Source organism: Silurus aristotelis (genome assembly GCF_946808225.1).
Source record: "Silurus aristotelis genome assembly, chromosome: 4".
NCBI lineage: Eukaryota > Metazoa > Chordata > Actinopteri > Siluriformes > Siluridae > Silurus > Silurus aristotelis.
The window spans coordinates 27157979-27181469 of NC_139577.1; the positions used below are offsets into that span (position 1 = coordinate 27157979).

At 37.7% G+C, this 23491-nt stretch overlaps 2 protein-coding genes across 3 annotated transcripts in view; one reads left to right on the forward strand and one right to left on the reverse strand.

Moving 5' to 3' along the window:
• The window catches only part of dok7b (docking protein 7b), a 46055-nt gene extending 42693 nt beyond the window's left edge, over positions 1–3362 (forward strand). For both annotated transcript variants that reach the window (XM_083538720.1, XM_083538721.1), the window contains exon 13: positions 261–3362. In XM_083538720.1, the coding sequence (XP_083394846.1) occupies positions 261–397 (137 nt within the window). In that variant the 3' untranslated portion in view covers positions 398–3362. The remainder of the gene's footprint in view (positions 1–260) is intronic.
• Positions 562–21860, reverse strand: lrpap1 (low density lipoprotein receptor-related protein associated protein 1). The gene is made up of 8 exons (XM_083538811.1): positions 21567–21860; positions 17921–18065; positions 16139–16269; positions 14532–14652; positions 10246–10401; positions 9983–10065; positions 4711–4887; positions 562–3948 (listed from the first exon to the last, which is right to left on the reverse strand). Exons 1-8 carry the CDS (start codon positions 21726–21728, stop codon positions 3880–3882), a joined length of 1044 nt encoding a protein of 347 aa, XP_083394937.1. The 5' UTR covers positions 21729–21860; the 3' UTR covers positions 562–3879.
• Between the last annotated feature and the right edge of the window lie 1631 nt (positions 21861–23491).

Sequence of the window (23491 nt, forward strand, 5' to 3'; positions counted from 1 at the left end):
TCCTTTCTTTCCTCTTCCAGCACTGACAGAGTGGTATTAACAGTATGTTTTCTTTTCCCCACTTTGTCTGATATACTTTTTTTGGCGTATTTCTTGCTGTGACCTGCTGCTCTCCCGTGTTTTAGCACCATTATCTATGACCTGAGTTTTTCCATTCACCACATTTTCAACACTTATATATAAGCTTTATATTCTTGGTACTTGCCTTTTGAAAGTGCTGTTGGTTTGAAGTAATTAAGATCACCATTTTGTGTATACAGGGGCATCAAACACTAAATACGCACAGATTGACCACGCTGCCACTGAGACGGCTCAGAGAGTAGGAGCCCAGCATGCACAGGGCAGAGAGGAGAGACTACACGAACTGGAGCAGAGAAGACGAGGAGCGCTGAACTAAGCTCATACTGAACACACGATCCCTGAACCAAGTACCAGCATTTTTCATGACATTCTCTAGCACACAGGATATGACCTATTGCTTTCTAAAACTCAAATAAAAAAAATGGAATATTCTACCAGGAAACTGCATTAAGTGCACATGAAAAAAACAAAGTCATCCAATTTTGTGGTTTTATATATTTTATTGTATTATTACTTACTGTTGAAGTATGCCAAGTACAAAATGAGACTATGCATTACTATTAGTTATGGTTTTGATGTAAGTACTCTTGATAACTTGTAAATATTTGACCTTTTTTTCCTTCAAATGACCAACTTTGTACATTTACAGATTTAAGTCTCAAATGTACATCACGTAAGATCCTGTGTTTCTTTTTTTATTTATTCATTTGACATGTCTATCTTTAGTGCAATAAACATCCTATTCAATAATTCAATGACACGAGATTCATTGTTTAGAAATAATGGTACATCCCAGATTTGTTCATTGGTAAGTATTCACTAAAGGAAACAAGGTGTAAAGAATGGAAGGGGAAATTTATTATTTTTTTTACACAGCTATCACGTACTCCCAAGACGACAGCAGAATTTACTGTACACCCCAGACAAAGTACGATTCTGCAGGGTCACACTGACTGAAGGACTACAGATTGAGTCACAGGTGAAATCATCTATGGCACAATAGCTGGATTCAACCACAAAGTCATGCAAAAAAAGGGGTGTCTAATCTTATCTTTGAAGGGTGGGTGCAGATTTTCATTCCGACCAAACAATCTGTTTCAACCAATTAAAAATCAAAAGATCTTCACTATCAGTGGACTATGAATTGGTTGGAGCAGTAAAAATCATATACACTGACCCTATACTGACTGAAGATATGATTAGAGTCCGGTGCTCCTGGGCAATGTGGTCAGACAATGCAAGACAAGCTTATTGCCAAAGTTGCTACTTTATAAGTAATAACTTTTCTTGTTAGTATTTGCAAAAAAAAAAAAACACCATAAAAATTTAAGCTGTTAGCAAGGACACTCAATTTCAGTCAATTTCTCATACAGAGGATTTTAAAAGGTACAAAATAGGGAGACCCTAAACCGGACATCTAACAGACTATGGTCAGTAACTCAACCCCCCCCTGGGAAAGACAAACATAATAAAATAGGACCCGAGTGAGAGATTCTCCTGTATGTAGATGTGGACTGTGTAGAAAATTACTGAAGGATTTAATAATGCAGTAGACTGGCCTTAATACTGCAGTGTCAGTTAAAAGGTAAACACCCTCCTGGAACCAATTTTACCTTCTACATGGCTTGTGCACTAGGGAATGTCACGCCAAGAAGTATGTACTGCACTTTTAGACGACGGTTCTTATGCAAATCAGTTTGAGCAAACAGACCCACATCTAGCCATCCATCTAGGAAAGCAGATCTGCTCACAAAATATACAAGAATGGTCAGACAACCAAGGGACATGGCAGTAGAAATCATCTTATAGGATGTAGGACTCTGTAGCATAGGCGAGAAGAATCAGCAGTAAAGAGGAAAATGCATACTAGTGATAAGGGCAGATGTGAGCCTGAAAACACATTTAAATAGGGCTGTCCTGCCAAGGAGTGCAATAACTGGCAACTGGCCACTTGCTTACGTGGCACTGACAAAGCAGTCCATATGTGTAATCCTTTGAGATCTGGACTAATATATTCGGGTGCAGATGTCGCTCCTGTAAACGTATGTGCAGTCTTGACAGTGCATCTGCTGCACCACTGCATTACAATGTGGTCTCAGTCAACCAGCACTCGACATTATCTGGAAACTTTAGTAGAAGTTAATGCAGCCTCTCACCGAAGAACCATGTGACCTGCTTTGGTCCAGGGAGCACTGCTAAAAACGCACTGAAACCTGAGCACTGCATTGTGAACGGGAACACAGCAGCCAAATATGACAGTAGCTTGTTGCCAGTGCACATTGGATGAGACCAAGTCACCTGTATAAACCTTGAAAAACCACACAGTTCTGCATTTCTGCATGTTAACAAGCCTGCAAAGATACAATTCCGTTGTAATCAATGTCCATAAAAACAAGGCATAACCCATCAAATGCATACAGATGTGTGTTCAGGGCTTGTTTTCATTGCAAGGTGCATCTAGAGCTTTCATTCCCAACCACCCCCATCCTCTTAGGTTGGAAAAAGGGCACAAAAATCCTTCCTCCCAACTTCCCAATCCTTCCTCCCAACAAGAGGTGTGAACATGCATGTGTACATCCGATAGGCTTTGGTAGATTAGACTAAGGTCTATTTGGCATGCTGGCCTTGTGCTTTTTGCAGTAGGCCCAAAAAATAGCCCTGCCACATATGCCAAAAGTCCACAGGGCTCATTTACACATAACAGGCTGTTCAGACTTCAGCAAACATACTTTACTATGTATAAAACCCACGTGGACAAAATGTTGCACAATATACTGACTGGAGTGCCCCAAATGTCTGGAATAAGGAGTGAATAAACTACCAGGCAGCCTGGAGGGACTGTTATAATACCACACTTTTTACAATGACCAATGCTTTACCTAAGCAGTTTTCAAAACATGGCCGATTTGCCAAAAAACGAGCACCACAATTGCCTGATATCTGAAAGCCAAGTCACAGGAGCAGTGCAGAAGATCCAGTGTTATGGGATCAGCTGCATCGAACCCGACTCTTTAGAACCCAATCTTCAGCGTGTAGATCATGGCTTCTGTTATAAAGATATGCAAACTGGCAAGACCAGAATCAGACTCCTCTCTAGATAATGCAAGACTGGAGTTAAAAAGTGAAGCTTTTTAGAAAAAAGTGCACAGTTTGTAAAGCAATCCTTTAAAAGACTGCTGTAATTAATCCAAATAATATTATAGAACCATTAAGAGACCATTATTGTCTTGATTTTCCATACACAAGTGCTAAAATTGCTCTGGCCTCATATGTGAATCACTTCAGATAAAAACATCTGCCAATCAATTATATACAGTCTAGATTTCAGTAACGGAATGAACAATTGTCTTTTATTTACAGAGATTACATTATCAAATAACAAATGCAAAAAAAAAAAAGATGAGCTTTTTTGAAAGATTTCTAAAACTCTGAAAAGTACCAGTGAATCAAATATTGCATTCCAAGTTTAACCTGCACCCCTCCTGTGGGAATGCCTTCAGCAGCTCAAACACTCACGAATAATGACTGCACATAAAATACACCATACTGTACATATGCTTTTGTACCTAAACTTTCAAAAAGGGTTTTGCTTCCAATCAAATACAAACCATGTTATGTAATTTCTTTAACAACAAAATTAATCAGTGCTGTGGATTTCAAATGTTCTTGTGAATATTAAAATTATTTAAACAACCTTTTAAAAAAGAAAAAAAAATCAATGAGTGCACCCACACTATAATCAATGCATTTGGAATGAAGGATTTTCAGTGTAGCAATGGTGGGAAGAGGAGGTCGTGCTCAGAGTTCGTTGTGCTGCAGTCCGTTTTGGGAGATTTTGTTGGTTATATCCTGCAAATGCTTCTTCATCTTGCGGGGAAAAAAAAAAAAAAGGTAAGTTAATAGTTAAGAGTGGCATGTTGCTGTAATCATTCGGCATTCAAACTTAAGGTAAAACGATCTGTGGACCTGTGTTAAAAATGACTTACAAATGATTAATTATTTTAGGGTTTCTTAAAAAGACTTTTTAAGACCTTTTTACGATCATTAAGAATGAAATTCAAGACTGATATCATGACAACAAAAACACAAATGTGTTGCTAGAAACTGGCTTTAACCAAGCCAGATATAAAAAGTTTTTCATGCCAACTATCGCTAAACTTCTCCAAAGCATAAAAATAAATACCAGTTTTGTGTCTGTGGTACAAGCCGAGAGAGATTAGCAACAGTAACAGAAAGCTGATTGGCTGTTGCATGTTTTTCTTATTTGTAGTCGTAATACAGTGTAGAGAATGATATTTGGACTAAGGAAATAAAGACCACCACCAAACAAACAAAATGCTGCGAGAGCATTTCAATAAGCATTAGAGGAAGCTTTAGATGGACATAAGAAATGTTAAGCCCTGTTTAAAATTAACTGTTTAGAACAGCAAATTTAAGACTTTTTAAGGCCTAAAATTTAGATTTTTGATTAACGTTTTTATGACTGCAGAAACCCTGTTATTTATTCATTATTCATTGCAGGAGGACAATAACAAAACCTGCAATTTATTAATCAATAATGGAGAAAGACTCAAGACATACTGAAAGCTCATGTGTGTGTGTGGTTTGTTATGAGAAATGAAGTCCTACCTTGTATCCGATCTCTCGTGCTTTCTCGGCAAGTGTGTTGTATTTCTCCTTATGTCTCGAGATGTGTTCCTTATCGCCCATGGCCTCGATGTGCTGCAGTTTCTGATGTGAATACTCCAGCTGTTCCTGGTAGTGGTGGTGCTTCTCTACTTTTGTCTCAAAATGCTTCAGCTCCTCCTAAAACCGATTAAAAATATATATAATCACGTAGTTACAAAAGGCTTCACAGTGCAGCTGCTTCAAGTAATGACACTGACATGCAAGTTTGCTGGCGATGAAAGACGAATCCCTTCAAATTCTGTGGATTTACAAGCTCTCATCATTATGCTGCACGAATTAGTCACATTGAGACTATATAACCTCTAAACCTAAGCTCCAGACAGTCGTTCGTGGAGGAATCCATGGAGACTTTTTACCTACAGTATAAAAGGATAACTGCTTTACTCATTGCGAGGCTCAGAATGTGATTCTGGAAATCTTTGCCAAATGTTCTCAAATCCATGTTTTCAAGGTTGCACTCTTGTTAATTGTGATAAAAAAAAAATCTTTTGTAACATGAAAAAGAAACCAAAACAGAAGCATTTTCTATTGTGACGATAAGCGGAGGCGAAGAGAAAACTAGTTTTTTACTATCACTCCTGTACACTACGTATCCCTAAACTTTTAATTTTTACTTTTTCTTCTTTGCTCATCTTAATTTGTCACAATCTTCGCTTTCTGGCTTCGCCATCTAGCAGCGGCGTTTCGAGCTTGTACCTTAATTTTTTGCTCGTAAAAAAACTCGTACATTAATGCACTCGTAGGTCAAGGTACCACTGTAGAGGCAAAATAGTATTCTGTAAGTGCCGTTTTATTCGAGTTATACACTATTGCACTGAAGAAATGCCTAGAATTTTTTGTTTCATTTACCAGTTTCAACTGTTGCTACGTGGCTCTTGTAGCTACTTAGAACGTTTACTACATTTAAGTTGTCACTTGATCAGACTGATGTAGCTAAAACCGAGAGCTCAACATCTGGTTCCATGTCAAAACAATGAAAATCTGATGACTCGAGCAGCCTCGTGGGAGTTACTACACAATGCAATATGTTCATGCATTTAATTTGAGGTGCCAATCAGAAGGGATTCTACAAGCTTCTCCAGGGCAACGATCAGTGCTAATTGTGTAAAAAGTCTGTTGACTGGTGGACCATGTTTTGACAGCAGACATCAATAAAAATCCACTTTCATATTAGCACAGAGGTGCAGTGGCATCCATCTGGCCTACAGTTTGAGAAATGAGCTTTAAACTTAGCTCATACTTTATTGACCACACCCCTAAACCTTTGTTTTGTGCAAATGCATCAACCATTTATTATTATGAGTAATAGCTATTTCAGTAAATTAGGCTCTGTCCTGTTAAAACTGAGTAGCCATATCGTTTTAAAATTTCTGATTATTACTCAGGTACGGACGGTTTTTTTACTGACGGTAGTTTTGTGAAAAATGTAAGTACACAGAAGCATGGTTTACTTCCTATGCAAAAGAAGCTCAGATATTAAAGTGGGTGAATTGCTTCTTCAGAGGTTTATGTTCTGGGCAATACTGGAAAAAGGATATAATCAGTTTATGATACAGTGGCCAGAATGTAAACAACAACAACATCCCTTTCCTATAGTGCAACCTATAGTGCAGTTACTTACCCGAGTTGCAGGAGAGAAGAGTAACAATGCCACTGAGACAGTTTTACAACTTTCAGTTTAATGTGCACTCGTGTGCTTTTTTGGAACTTTCTTACTGAACTTGACGTCTAAACCCCAGTGTTGAATGTTCTCATAATAATAAAGTTATTCACAAATATATTTTCTTATTTTTTTGCATGTTTGTCACACTTTAATGTTTTAGATCATCAAACTAATTTAAATATTAGTAAAAGATAACAAGTAAACACAACATGCCGTTTTTAAATGAAGGTTTTTATTATTGATGGAAAACAAAATCCAAAACTACATGGTCCCGTGTGAAAAAGTGTTCCTAAACCTAATAACTGGTTGGACCACTCTTAGCAGCAACTGGAATCAAGCGTTTGCGATAACTTGCATTGAGTCCGTTACTGCGCTGTGAAGGGATTTTGCTCCACTCATCTATGCAGATCATGCCACAGCATCTCAATAGGATTCAGGTCAGGACTTTGACTAGTGGTCAGGACTTTGACCACTCCAAAGTGTTAATTTTGCTTTTCTTCAGCCATTCAGAGGTGGACTTGCTGGTGTGTTTTGGATAAATGTTCTGCTGCAGAACCCAAGTTCGCTTCAGCTTGAGGTCACGAACAGATGGCCGGACATTCTCCTTCAGGATTTTTTGTTTTGTTTTTGGTAAACAGCAGAATTTATGGTTCTATTTAATCACAGCAAGTCTTCCAGGTCCTAAAGCAGCAAAGCCCCGGAGCATCACACTACCACCACCATATTTTACTGCTGGTATGAAGTTCTTTCTGAAATGTGGTGTTTCTTTTACGCCAGACATAATGGAACACACACATTCAAAAAAGTTAAACATTTGTCTCGTCAGTCCTCAAAGTATTTTCCCCCAATTTTTGGGGATCATCAAGATGTTTTCTGGCAAAACTGAGACGAGTCTTTTTGTTCTTTTTGCTCAGCTGCGGTTTTCGTCTTGGAACTCTGCCATGTAGACCATTTTTGCCCAGTCTCTTTCTTATGGTGGAGTCATAAACACTGACCTTAACTAAGGCAAGTGAGGCCTGCAGTTCTTTGGATGATGTTGTGGGGTCTTTTGTGACCTCTTGGATGAGTGGTCACTGTGCTCTTGGGGTGATTTCGTTTGGTCCGCCACTCCTGCGAAGGTTCTCCACTGTTCCATGTTTTTGCCGTTTGTGAATAATGGCTCTCAGTGTGGTTCGCTGGAGTCCCAAAGCTTTAGAAATGGCTTTATGACATTTTCCACACTGATAGATTTTAATCACTTTCTTTCTCATTTGTTTCTGAATTTCTTTGGATCTCGGCATGCTGTCTAGCTTTTGAGGATCTTTAGGTCTACTGCTTTACTTTGTCAGGCAGGTCCAATTTAAGAGATTTCTTGATTGTAAACAGGTGTGGCAGTAATCAGGTCTGGGTGTGGCGAGAGAAATTTAACTTAGGTGTGATAAACCACAGTTTTAACAGGGGGCCCAAACACTTTTTCACACAGGGCCATGTAGTTTTGGATTTTGTTTTCCCCTCAATAATAAAAAACCTTCATTTAAAAACTGCATGTTGTGTTCACGTGTGTTGTCTTTTACTAATATTTAAATTACTTTGATGATCTGAAACATTAAAGTGAGATATATATATATATACACACACACACACACACACACACACACACACACACACACACACACACACACACACACACACACACACATACATATACATACATATACATACATATACATATACATATATATACAATGAGGAAAATAAGTATTTGAACACCCTGCTATTTTGCAAGTTCTCCCACTTAGAAATCATGGAGGGGTCTGAAATTGTCTTCGTAGGTGCATGTCCACTGTGAGAGACATAATCTAAAAAAATAAATCCAGAAATCACAATGTATGATTTTTTAACTATTTATTTGTATGATACAGCTGCAAATAAGTATTTGAACACCTGAGAAGGTCAATTTTAATATTTGGTACAGGAGCCTTTGTTTGCAATTACAGAGGTCAAACGTTTCCTGTAGTTTTTCACCAGGTTTGCACACACTGCAAGAAGGATTTTGGCACACTCCTCCACACAGATCTTCTCTAGATCAGTCAGGTTTCTGGCCTGTTGCTGAGAAACACGAAGTTTGAGCTCCCTCCAAAGATTCTCTATTGGGTTTAGGTCTGGAGACTGGCTAGGCCATGCCAGAACCTTGATATGCTTCTTACAGAGCCACTCCTTGGTTATCCTGGCTGTGTGCTTCGGGTCATTGTCATGTTGGAAGACCCAGCCTCGACCCATCTTCAATGCTCTAACTGAGGGTAGGAGGTTTTTCCCCAAAATCTTGCAATACATGGCCCCGGTCATCCTCTCCTTAATACAGTCCAGTCGCCCTGTCCCATGTGCAGAAAAACACCCCCAAAGCATAATGCTACCACCCCCATGCTTCACAGTAGGGATGGTGTTCTTGGGATTGTACTCATCATTCTTCTTCCTCCAAAAATGTTTAGTGGAATTAAAACCTAAAAGTTCTATTTTGGTCTCATCTGACCACATGACTTTCTCCCATGACTCCTCTGGATCATCCAAATGGTCATTGGCAAACTTAAGACGTGCCTGGACATGTGCTGGTTTAAGCAGGGGAACCTTCCGTGCCATGCATGATTTCAAACCATGACATCTTTGTGTATTACCAACAGAAACCTTGGAAACGTTGGTCCCAGCTCTTTTTAGGTCATTGACCAGCTCCTCCAGTGTAATTCTGGGCTGATTTCTCACCTTCTTTAGGATCATTGAGACCCCACGAGGTGAGATCTTGCATGGAGCCCCAGTCCAAGGGCGATTGACAGTCATGTTTAGCTTCTTCCATTTTCTAATGATTGCTCCAACAGTGGACCTTTTTTCACCAAGCTGCTTGGCAATTTCCCCGTAGCCCTTTCCAGCCTTGTGGAGGTGTACAATTTTGTCTCTAGTGTCTTTGGACAGCTCTTTGGTCTTGGCCATGTTAGTAGTTGGATTCTTACTGATTGTATGGGGTGGACAGGTGTCTTTATGCAGCTAATGACCTCAAACAGGTGCATCTAATTTAGGATAATAAATGTATTGGAGGTGGACATTTTAAAGGCAGACTAACAGGTCTTTGGGGGTCAGAATTCTAGCTGATAGACAGGTGTTTAAATACTTATTTGCAGCTGTATCATACAAATAAATAGTTTAAAAATCATATATTGTGATTTCTGGATTTTTTTTTTTTGATTATGTCTCTCACAGTGGACATGCAGCTACGATGACAATTTCAGACCCCTCCATGATTTCTAAGTGGGAGAACTTGCAAAAAAGCAGGGTGTTCAAATACTTATTTTTCTCACTATATATATATATATATATATATATATATATATATATATATATATATATATATATATATATATATATATATATATATATATATATATATATATATATATATATATAATTACTCATCCTGTTTACAAGATGACTCATTCTTGGTAGCTCTTCTCCAGAGATCCTTCCAAAAAATCCTGGCCCTGAAATGAACCTTAGTGTGTGAACCTCAGTGCAAGTGTTTACCTTGAGAGAATCAAGCTCATCCTCACTGAGATTAGATCTTCTGGCCATTTCCCACAGCTCTATAACCCTGGGCTCCTTGAACTCTACGGGATCATAAAAACAGAATTCAATTATGATGTCAGTATCCGTAAACGTTAAACAGTAAACACAGCATGCTCACATGCTTAATGCATTGGTTCCCTGGTGGCAGACAGCGAAGACAGTTTAATTACACAAAATAATATAAGAAAAGGGGGAAACCCCCCCCCCCCCAAAAAAAAAACCATTGTCGCTGTCGAAGCCTTCGTGTGTGATTTTGCGTAGACGCTCAAAGCCCTGGTTCAGGTCCCTCATCTTCTGCTTAAGGTCTGTGTGTTTCTCGTGAAGGCTGGGCTTCTTCTCCTCTCCCTCCAGTGGAGAGATCACGTTCTTATGGATTTCTGACAAAAGAAAGACACAGGGAGGAGAGAGATGGAAAATAACAGTGATGTGAGGCTACATAAATAAAGAATAGACCACATAGAAACGTGGGCATTTAAAATAAAAATTCTATATGCATTAAATAAAGTGATACAAATTAGTTTATGCCTCTGAGGCAGCGAATGCAAACAACTCTATCCTGAAGACTTTCTCGAAGCAAAAAAAAAATTATAGCTTTGCTTTAAAATTGAAGTTGAAGAAGTGCCGACACAGGAGACTCCTTCCATAATCTTCGAATTACTAAAAACTTCAAAGTTCAAATCCCTAAATATGGAGCATTCTTGTTGCATACGGAGCATAGTTGTTACTATAAATTTATAAAATTGGAACTACATTGCTGCTGTAAAATCCGACCAATCAGAGTTGCAATTTAAAGAGCACAAAACATAACAGGCTTTTAGTGTACCGTAATTTCTGGACTATAAAGCGCACCCTTGTATAAGCCGCACCCACTGAATTTTACAAATTGTTTTATTTTTAACAGAAATAAGCCACACCTTGTGTATGCACTGAAATTAATTAACTTTACACAGGCTTTAGAGAAGAGAGTGTCTGTTACACGGTGTAACGGGTGAAATATGTTGTGGCTCCTTTAAGAGCAGAGCGGCATTTTGGGAATAGCACGTCACTGCATTCTTCCTGTATTACTGCACATGTGTGCGTGTGAGACTGAGGATTATGTGCTCATTATTTTCTGATGCTTATTTCTGAATTTCTTTGACCAACCCGTAACGCTGTTGCCAAGAAAAATAAAAAAGCACGAGTTTTGGAAACCTGTCTGTGCTTATAAGATTTCATTTGCAACTGGAGTTAGCGAGCTCTCCCTTCACCCAGACTCAACACGTTACAACGGCTTGTATCTAAACAGTAGCCTACCAAGAATGTCATTGTTCACGGCCTTCCTCCTTCCTTTCACAACTACTGTATTTCTCTCTGGAGTTTATCTTTTGGCATCGTCGTGTGTTTAAAAATCAACACCGGTAGAAGTTTTTTCTCCCGAAGCCGTGCAGCTCAGAACACAGGTGAGATGCGTTTTTTTCGTTTCCGTTCGTAAATTTCATTGGTCTAATGTTATGGGGTTCAGTTTTTTGGCTTGAAGTTTGTGAAACCGGGAAAAACGGAGGAAAAATCCATAAATTAGCCGCTTTGTTGTTTAAGCCGCGGGGTTCAAAACGTGGGAAAAAAGTAGCGGCTTATAGTCCGAAAAATATGCTAATTCAGGAGTATTTCGGGGACCTGGCAACCCCTCCCTCTAGTGAAGGCCTGCCCAGAGAGATAAAGTTTAATTAACCATATTCAGCTGTTTTATTACATGCTTCTAGAATTCTAAATGAATCTCACAAACAGCGTAATTATTCCCTTTATTAAGTTATTGCTCTATTATAATACTGAAAATTTTTATCATTTAAAAAAGTAGACCTTTATGGTTTCGCTAACTTACTTTCTCAAATTATTCCTTTGCCGCAATGTTTTATTCATGTGAAAAACATGCTCATCCGTCACATGAAAAAAAAATACCCAAATCTATGCAGCCAAGTTTAGGTTTAAAAATACCAAATAGCCCTGAAAATAATATATATACTTAAAAAAAAAAAAAAAAAAAAAAAAAAAGGCTCCAGTTCCATGTTTTTTCCCATTGAGGTTAAAGGGTGAGAAAAAAGAATGTATTTATTTAACACTGCATTTAGTCTATTCCTTGTGTGTCAAAGCGATGAAAAGTAATCCGCAGTTCAGCCCACATAGGCTGCCGCTGTATGAAGAGTTTTCATAAAGTGAACTCGGTATTGATAAATGGCTTTAACTATATATTTTTTTTTATTTATTTTTAAACAGTGCTTACACAATACAAAATTATTTTCTATTCTGGTGTAATGAGCTCACTTAAAGTCACTTAATATGCACTTATGGTCGAGGACATTTCGTGAACACGGCTTCACTGGCCTCTTCAAAAATAATACATTTTCGAATTATTTTTTTTTTTAATCAAGGACTAAACATCATCTATCGTGTGCAGTACTGCATATTCATTCTTCAGCGTCAACTGTTTTGGTACTGTAAGAATTTACAGACTGCCTCAACCCAGATAATCCCTACAGTAATCCCTCGCCACATCGTGATTCAGCTTTTGCAGTCTTAATGCAATGCGGGTTTTTACATGGCACATCTCTCATTTTGTTTTGTGGGTTTTTGCAGTATATAGGTAGTATTGTTAAGAGTTATTGTAATCATTTTTTTGCAGTAAAATAAGCATTTTCTAGCCTAAAAAAATTAAGCTTTTAGAAGAGCTGTAATGCTCTTCTTGGGTATGCAGTACATTTATTTCATCATCATGACCTTCATCATCATTAGTACTGCACACTTAATTCATCATAATCTTTCAAGTTGTATAAGTGAGTACCCATATCGAATTTGTTATGTTAAAACGAAGTAGGTTTGAGAATATTGAAAGTGTTTCAGAGAACGGTTTATAAAAACATGAGTTTAAAGTAATTTAAATCGGTCTGGGAGAGGCAACGGACCATCTCCAACCAAAAGGTGTCCGAGACCATGATTATCTTTTAAACTAAGCCTGACCCGACCAGCAAAGGTGTAAATACCGGTGACTACCACCTTCTGACCTCCGGCTCGATAGTAGCATCACTCAGCCATGTGTTTCTTTCCTCATTTCCTACAGTTAATATACACGTAAAATGCTAAATCCAATTTACACTTTAAAGGGAAGAACAGTATAAAATGTCTGGGCAGAGTTTGTTTTGTATTTTATATTTTTTTACTCCGATGAACCCAAAATACTTCATGTATTTTGTCATGGCTACACCGTTTTAAACTTAGTTTTCATTTAGATCATCGTTGCCCTCACCTTTTCTTACAGTTTCAGCACCAAACAACTAACAGAATCAGAAACTAAAATGATAATGACATTACACATTCAATACCTTCCTTTAATGCAAGCATTTCTTTAATACTGTACCAAACAAATGCAGTTCCTATTTTTTAGCCCCCAAAACTAAAAAACTTTCAGCATTTACATGTACAGAAAGCGCAAGTGCTTAGTTGGCATCTTTTAAGCGATACAAGATGAGAAATCACAAATGTCTGATGTGGATGCATTCAGGGTGTCAATTAGTGAAGTGTTTATACTGCCTGTAAATCCGTCAGTCATTCGAGATTTAACGTCATTTGACTTATGACATTTTGTGCTGGATATTTTTAACGATAAGTGCTCCACGCAGAATATCTACAAGAAATACATAAAGACAGAACTGCTTGTCATGTTCATGATTTAGTAAATATATACAGTGCAGACCAAAAGTTTGGACACACCTTCTCATTCAAAGAGTTTTCTTTATTTTCATGACTATGAAAATTGTAGAGTCACACTGAAGGCATCAAGGGCTATTTGACCAAGAAGGAGAGTGATGGGGTGCTGCGCCAGATGACCTGGCCTCCACAGTCACCGGACCTGAACCCAATCGAGATGGTTTAGGGGTGAGCTGGACCGCAGAGTGAAGACAAAAGGGTCAACAAGTGCCAAGCATCTCTCGGGGAACTCCTTCAAGACTGTTGGAAGACCATTTCAGGTGACTACCTCTTGAAGCTCATCAAGAGAATGCCAAGAGTGTGCAAAGCAGTAATCAAAGCAAAAGGTGGCTACTTTGAAGAACCTAGAATATGACATTTTTCAGTTGTTTCACACTTTTTTGTTATGTATGTAATTCCATATATAATTCCACGTGTTAATTCATAGTTTTGATGCCTTCAGTGTGAATCTACAATTTTCATAGTCATGAAAATAAAGAAAACTCTTTAAATGAGAAGGTGTGTCCAAACTTTTGGTCTGTACTGTATATGAAATAAATGAATGGAAATGAAATAAAATAAATGTTTGTATACTTTCTATGAGCCCAGGTACCACATTGTCCACAGCCTGGTACCAGTCCGTGGCCTGGTGATTAAGGAGCCCTGTACTAGATAAACTTCAGACTTAAGGTTTTGTTACACATTTCACAAAACGTGCTGCAGTTGCTTTAGAACGTATTAGTTTGTTGTGTGTTTGTTGGTTCTGTATTTTGTGAAGCGCTCAGCTCACCCTCGGTCCGGCTCACTGTGTCAATCATGATGTTGTATTCGTGGATCTTCTCCTTATGATGCTCAAACTCTTTGCGCAGACTCTGCAGCTCCTCCTCAGAGAACTTTCCTGAAGTCATGGCCTTAAAAAAATGTAAATTAAATAAAAAAAAAAAAATTACATAAAGAGAGAGAATGAAGAACATACAAACACCTCAAAAAGGACACTCTTCCGACAGTATGATTCATGGCGGAGAGAAACTTTTGCTTAAAACTAGGGATGCAACAATACAGTTAGCCCACGGTTCAATACATACCCCGTTTTTTTAACCACGGTTTTCGGTTCGGTTCGGTTCTGATGGCTTAACACATAAAAGTGTTTTTTGTTATTCTATGCTTAGGCAATAAGAACAGTAAGTGGTTAAGAAGAAACAAATAAAAACGATTTATTGCAATACTCCTTTATTTTACTTAAAAGCAAAGAAAAGTCCACTGGTTTCTAGTGTTTTGTATAATATAAACATTTTTTATTTTAAAATTAACAATGACATCTCACAGCTGCTGGTAGCCCATGTACAAACTGGGGAACACACAAATTCCTAAACATATTTGGCCTCCTCAACTTGCATGTATTCACTGCGTTTGTCAACTCTTCTGCCAATGAGCTCTTGTATGACTTTCATACCGGGGACGTGTTTGGAGTACAGCGCTTTTCATTTCCCAATCCGACATGTAGTGAACAGTTACAGTGAGGTAACTCACGGTTGCCCGCCAGGTCCAACCATCAAGCACTGAGCAAGGCTCTGTGCTTGAGCCAATTCGTACACAATACTGTTACATGTCTTTTTATAGAGGTCGGTGCTGAAAAAAGTGCGACACGGTAGTCTGTAACGCGGATCGAGTGTTTTTATAAGATGACAAAAGCCCGCATCTCCAATTACCGAAAACGGCTGCAAATCTTTGGCAATGAACACCCCCACTGCCTTTGTTATTTTCATGTGTCTCTTAGGACCAGTTGGGTATGTATGCTGGAAGGATTCGGCGAGAGACTGTTTTTTGGAGGACTTTATTACCAGCTCTGCTATCCTGCCTTCAGACATTGATATTGCTGGGTGATGGCGCCGCAGATGTGCAATCATATTGGAAGTGTTTCCGTTTGAGTAGGCTACACGTGTAAAACAATGCTTGAAGACAGTAATTTTTTTGTTTTCCGTTTTTTCTTCCTCGGCATTATACTCAACAGCAAAACCGAAATGTCTTCACACCACAGATTTAAAAGACGCCGGCGCCTCCTCGTACTGTAGCCTCACTTCACCACCGCTCGCCATGTTTAAGTGTGGAATGATGGTTCAGCGCCCCCTAACTTTAGAGCATAGTGATTGAACATTTACTCGCGGGGAGGAGTTTCCTCCTCTCAGCTCGTAGACTTACAGGCACACACAAACAGTCAATTCGGAGAGAAATAAAAATTACAAATTATTTAAACGTAGAACCGAAATTCACAAGCACGTATTGAACCGTGGATGTCGTACCGAACGGTTCAATATTATATTAAGAATTGTGGCATCCCTACTTAAAACAAAACAGAATGAGAGAATTAAAAGTAAGCTTAAGGAGATTATGACTCACTTTGTTCCACAGTTTTTCCAGTCTTGGGTCTCCAAATATTTCTCCCAGTTTGGAATCATGGTCTTTAAGGTTGGCGCTATCCAAGGCACGGTTGTCTTTCTTACCGTCCATTCCGTACTTGGCCAGGATGACTATGAAAGCAAATATTCTCGAATGAATGAATTATGCTATTATATTTACTTTTACACTTATACACTTTGTAGCCTCAGAATTTTCGAACATGCTAGAAAGTAGACAAAACCGATATGACATATGGAGCCTAGCAACAGAAAGAAAACAGCTACACTAAAACCTATATAATTTTTTTTTTATAATAGGCAGCCCCCTTCAGTCCCACCCACTTTGTTTGCGATTAGCTCTTAAAATAACTGACACACGGCTATAGTAAGAACAACCTGAAGTAAAAACGCATTCACATTTTGCATCCCTTTCCCTTAAGTTTTTAAATTTCCTTGGTTTTCCTGCTGCAAATTTTTTTAAATGTGTTCTGCTTATTCGCTTTTTAAAAATGGAGGTCACTTCTATGGTTTTTTCAAAAAGCTGCCCAAGCACTGGAGCGTCAAATCGTATCGTTGTTTTGTCTAAAAGGAGTATTTTTATACAGACGATGTCGCATATGTATAGAAGTGGTGGGACACGGGGTAAGTTGGCCAATAAAGAACAAGGCAAAAAGAAAAGAGCTAAAATTGCTTACGCGAGGGCTGTTACTGACTATCACATTCGCTGACCATCATCTGCATGAAAACCGCTTGTTTAAAAAAAAAAATAAAATCAACGGGACAATTTGACGCTCCATGCTTGGGTAGCTTCTCGGAAAAACTTGATGGGGGTGGTCAGCTCTGAATGCTTTTTCAAATCCACATCCACTTAACTGAATTAGTCACGGGATGTTAAATAAAAAAAAGCATTTTTAAACGTTTTAAGTTTCAATGCATTACATAAACGATATCTAAATCAACATTTTGCTACCTTTTTTGCTATACCTTTGGTACAGGATGCACTTCGAAATATACATTGAAACCACCTAAGGGCGCTAACCGTGAGTTGAAAGGCATTTAGGACAAATAACATTTAAATGATCATTTTGCTTCCACTTCTGCTTTTACATGTTACACATATCAAATCGATTTGGGTAATAGATTTCTATTTTAAATTTTCCAACTTATATAGCATTAAAATTAGCATATCATTTACATATTAAAACTACTGTTGGAAATGGCAAGAATTGTATTATATAATTTAATTTTTATTTTCATTTTGCACCAAACTTTGCACATATACAAATGGAAAATGTAAATACAGAAATACATTTCCAATTTCAAGATTTGCCATTTTGCAAATTGCATTTTAAAATGAATTATGCTTCCATACACTTCAAGTACCGCCTGCAAATGTTATAAATAACATGTAGACACTGGAACCCTCTGTAGCCTTAGTGATGACAATCATTTGCTCTACTACTGCAGAGGGGGCAGAGGTTTACTGGCTCTGGTGGGAGCCAATATAAGAAGTTATTGATTCATCCTTGAACACCTCATGAATGACGCCACAGAAATCTAATCATTAATCACACAATTAGGTCATTACAGCCTGGGATGTAAGAAGAAATATTGGGTTCTGTGACAGGTTAATTTAATTCCCACACCTTTCCCTACTACGCAGTATTGTCACTGAATTCGGTATTCATGAGTCTCTGGCTATTTTAAAGCCTTGTACTGTCTCAACCTTCTTAAAGAAGTACAAAAATAAACAAAGAGAAACAGCGAATATTTGCGCTCTTACTGTTAAAGTTGCGCCTGAGCTTGGCCTCTCTCTCGCCGTCCTCGTCTAGTCCCTCTGCCTTTAGCTTCTTCCACTGAAGCTCATCTTTCTCCTGAATTTTCAGGTCACTGTGTAGCTCAGACAGCCGCCTTGGGGCGAGCTGCATCTGTAGGAAGGAAAGGAAGATAAACAAGGACCATGGGGAATTTAAAAACAGCAGATTAGCTCTGACAGCATGACAATGTAAGTGATTCTTAACTCCTGTCCTGGAGGCTTGCTGTGCTGCCAAGTTTCATGATTTCTCCATGTCTAACGCCTGATTCAGCTCATGAGTGAGATATCAAATCTGCGGTGTGTTGGATTATGTTATTTTTGGCAAGCAGCAACTTCAGGAGGTCTTGTATAAGATATATATGCACTACATACATCCTTCATCTCATATTCTATTCAGTGGTTATTAAAGTATAAAGTATAGCCTGTGGATGGGGAGGACTGCGTTATCAGCTGATTTTACTGATCGATCACAGACATTTACACCACACACTGCAGCTACAAAGCCAACAGCAATGTGGATGACCCCCACACACCCCTCACACACTTTTCACTCTCCTACCAATCTACTGAAGCATTCGGCCTCACATTCAGACTGTACTACAGTTTTTTTCCTCAAGTCTTCAGGTTTCTCAACACAGAGAACTGAACTGGAAACTCACATGCACACACACACTCAGCTGTGTTACTGAACTGCTACAAATCTAAACTCAAACACACACTCATTTCACACATCCATGTCTGCATTACCTATATATTATTATTTTACAGAACTGTTTAAATGCTGTTTTTGCACATCCATTTGACTGCTGCTATTGCTGTGCAACCTTTTGTGTTTACACTTTGTGTTGATTTACAAGTACACTCCTGTATACAGCTCTCTTTTGCACACTGTATACGATACAGTAGGTTTACTAGCAGTGCTATTTTGTGTTTTTGTCCTAAACTGTCGTGTTGTCTGTTTGCACCAGGTTGCACACAATGCAGTTCATGTGGCGAGGACACTTAAGTCCTTAACTCTGTGATCCGTTATGTATCTTTATGTTGTTTTATGTAGCACATTTGTCAATTCATTGTGCACTGCATCAGCTATAAATGGTTGAAATGACAATAAAAGCTTCTTGACTCTCTTGAAAACAGTGCACACAATTTGTTCACAATACAGACTTCTTTAATGAATATACAAGCTGTCAAAAATATATTCACACAAGAAATTAAGTAAGGAACAGTTGATTCAAATATATATATATATATATATATATATATATAAAAAAACAGTACAATGAAATGTATTGCTTAATGGTTACACCTCTGGTGTGTGTTATTTTTCTTGTAAGTCAATGGCCCATAGTCAATTATTTTGCTTATACCCCATTTACCACACCTCAAGTCGTTGTTTAGATCAGGGGTCGGCAACCTTCACCACACAAAGAGCCACTTGGACCTGTTTCCCACAGAAAAGAAAACACTGGGAGCCACAAAACCCTTTTGACATTTAAATTGAAATAACACTACATGTAACGTTTTTTTTTTTTTTTTTGCCTTTATGCTATGTATAATCAAACCATAATGTGTTGCATTTATTAAATCAATGAACTGAAGAGAGAATGAAATTACATTTCTGCATGCAACAAAATTTTTTTTAACCCCTTAAAAAAAGACATTGGGTTGAAAGTTACTTTCAAGTAAAATACTCAATGTCTATTTGAGTCCTTCTTGTATTTATGAAAAGAACGCCGAACATAAATTATCCACCGGCAGCAAACCAAAAATGCCGTCCTCTTCTGTGTGCCGTCAACCAAAGTTTAAGAAGTCGCGTGCCGGTGGGTGTCGCACATTAGCGGTTGTGACGCATATGAAGAGTGACAAAAAACTTTAACACGTTTTATTTAGATTTTACAAGATCACCAAAATCTTCAAATTTAGAATTACATTTTAAAAACTAACGTACTAAAATAAAATACATTTTAATTAAATACTCATTTATTTTCCAAAGCCACAGGGAGCCGCAGAAGAGGGATGAAAGAGCCGCATGCGGCTCCGGAGCCGCGGGTTGCCGACCCCTGGTTTAGATGTATATCAAGATACTGGTCAGGTTTTTGTACAAAACAGGAAAAATGAGGAAGAGCTTCTTCCCGCACCAGTTTGAGTCCTTACCTAGAGGCAAATTAAGGACTAGAACCTGTACTCAAATGTACAACACCCACACATTTCAAACTGCAAATCCATGCACTTTGTAATTCAATTTCACACTTTATCTGCCTCTACGAATGGAAATGCTGCTACATATTTGCATATCAAAATATTCTATTTTTATTATCGTTTATAATTCAATAATATATTGTATTTTATCCCTCTTCATTTTTTTTTATTCTTAAATGTTTTATCATTTCGATTTTCATCCTTCAATTTGTACCCTTTTTGTATGCTCTATTTGACAAAACAGAGCATTTGCAAGAAATTTTTCAGGCAATGAAAAGAAGCAAGAAAACGGGGAAGATGAGGACCAAAGATGCAGTGGTCACCAAAAGAATCTTAATGCAGAGGATGGAACACATGTGTATTCCCTTTAAAATCTGAAGCAGTGCCCTAAGCGAATAACTGGCCAAAACCAGTGGGACGCAGGTACAACCATTTACTGTCTGGAAAAGTCAGAGGGCCAGAAGTGGTCTTCAGGAAGAATTGCAGCCAAAAAGCCAAACCTCTGACATGGAAACAAGCCTGAGTGACAACTATGCATAACAGAAACATAGGAACTCGGGTGCAAAATAATGCCAGCAGGTGCTCCAGAATGATGAATCAAAATTTGGCTGCACGTTTGACTTTAGCAGAAAAACAGGCTGCTTGCTGAAGGGCTTACATCCTTAGATTACCACACAAGATCTGCGTTTAGTTCTCCAAGATGTGTGGAACAACCTACCTGCTGAGTTCCTTCAAAAACTGTGTGCAAGTGTTCCTAGAAGAATTGAGGCTGTTTGGCAGAAAAAAGGCCAGTCACACTGAACTTTGATTTGGACGTCTGTTCTTTTACATTTCAAAAACAAACTATTATCAAACACAAGCAACCGGAATACAGCATTATAAAATATACCAATGAAACTTTATTACTTTATGCATGTTGCTTGATGAGACAGTCTTGAGAATGAGTTTAAAACGTTCTTCTTTTGGCCATTTGTGTTTGCACAGAAAAAAAGAAAGAAATTTATTTGTAATAAAATAAAACAAATAAAATAAAGCAAACGAAAAAACTATCATTAAATATTCAACTAAATATATAAACTTTTTGAATGGATTCATGTCTGTCCTTTATTATTTACAATGTTCCAACATTTGTAAACCTTTTTTTAAAGGGAAGGTATGGACAATTATTATTATTCCAATTTTATTTGCATCTCTACTGATTTTCTTTTTTACTTTTACTGAGGTTTGGTTTCAACACGTTCCATTCAAGAGTTCAAAACAATGGACCCCTGTAATAAATATCTTTATTTATCATTATTTAAACTTGTTCTTTTCTACACACACACACACACACACACACACACACACACACACACACACACACACACACACACACACACACACATATATAGTATTTCAGTCACGAGACTCTCACCCTGTTCGCCTTCTCCCAAACCTGGTTTAATTTAGCGATGCGAAACTCCACGGCGATTTTCCCTTCACTCTCCACCTTCTGCTCATTCACTTCTCGGGAGTATTTCCCCGCCATTCCTCCCACAGCGAGGCAAACGCACAAAAACAAACCATACACCTCCATGTTTCAACCAATTCAAAGCAAACCGCTCAAACAAAACAAACAAGACACGGAGAAAAGTAGCTGTGCGCTTTATACATTTATCCTCATCCCGGAAGCGAAATAATCACATGCTATTATCTCACGGCTGCACTGCCTTCTGGGAAATGTAGTCATTAATCTCTAGAATTTTATTTTTTTTGTAAGGCGACAGAGAAAATAAAAGACTACAATTCCCATAATTCTCGGCAAAGCCGTTTTAACAGTAGCAGAGATTTGAGCAAATGAGAAGGATCCACGCAAAATAACGGGAACTGCTCTTGCACAATGATGAGGAATGAAATATGAGCAGAGATTAAAACAATGAAGATAAATATAAACTTTAATGAAGGATTGTACATGTTAATAAAGGGTTACAAACGTATTTTTCTGATGGACCATAACCACAACGCTGACTGGCAGCATTCATATTAAATTATATTTCAGTTTTTTTTAATTAACCAAATTAAAAGACCAATGAATGAATGAATAAATGTTCTATAATAATGTAGTAAATCTATTTAAAGAGCTGGTGGATGAGCCTGACTATTCCTGTGTACATAGCAACTCATTTTGAATAATAACAGCAACATAATTCAATTATTATACCTATGAAACAACAGCCATTTATTCTATCTGAGAGAACACAAGAAGAACCAAACACTAGCATGAAAAACCTTTTTCAAATGGACAAAGGGAATTTCAACAACAAAAGCGATGAAGATGAAAAGCCTGCAAGCTCGGTGATTACACACACAGCAGAGTCAGGGGCTTCAAGGGGCCACAAGATCCCCAAGACCAAGAGGAGAACAATGAACCACAAACCAGTCAGTTACCAATATTAGTAATTAAGTAAATGTAATTATTTTTCTAATTCTACTAGTTTCTCTATACTCTAAATATTGTTTTGTTGGTTTTATACATTACTTGAAGATTCAAAACACACTAACACCAATCTACCAATATCAAAGGCTTCTACTACTCTTATCAAACCAGTGGCAATATGCCATACGCAAACAGTTTGCTTTCCATTAAATTATTTAATGTAGAAAAAAAGACAGCTCTCAAGGATCACGACAATGTGTCTTCTCATGCTCTATGATTAAGCACTGTAAAAAAGTAATTAATGAATTAAAAAACAAAAATTGAAAAACACTATAACTTTGTGGATATTTAAATGTTTTAATTTAAGAATTAAATGAAGATTTGTATCAGTTAAATATGCTAATTTCGAGGTGCAAATGCATGATGATTTACTAATTAACTACTATTGCAGTATTTAACTAAGCTAGCCAGTTTTCTTAGCTACGAATGACTTTAACTGTCTAATCAAATATTCAAGATCTAGCTAGTAAATATTGCAGATGTTCATGGATTCAGGTAAAATAGCATAGCTGCAACAAATAAACAAGCAACAATTTTCCAATAGTATTATAGAAGTAATGATTACTTTTCATGAGAAAATATTGGCACTAACTTTATTTTATTTGACTCAATTCAAAAAGTTTTTTTTTTTTTTTTTATACTTTAGACAATAACTATACATTGAGTTATGTATAATTTCTGAGTATGTTTTTCACCTCTTTCAGAATCACATACACACACGCATACATACACACATTCACACATCCCATTCATACTGAAACTTATTCAGAGTGGGAATTATAGTATATTGTTTAGAAAAAGCCAGAATGGTATAACTGTGTTGTGTTGGGTTCAATTGAAATGGAATAGCTTTGCTAGACTGT

Coding starts and splice junctions, on each gene's coding strand:
- lrpap1 (XM_083538811.1), bottom strand. CDS start 21,728: ATGGAGGTGTATGGTTTGTTTTTGTGCGTTTGCCTCGCTGTGGGAGGA. Junction 10,066..10,245: donor AGGCTTCGACAGCGACAATG/GTTTTTTTTTTG, acceptor ATGATCCCGTAG/AGTTCAAGGAGCCCAGGGTT. Junction 3,949..4,710: donor CACGAGAGATCGGATACAAG/GTAGGACTTCAT, acceptor TTTCCCCGCAAG/ATGAAGAAGCATTTGCAGGA.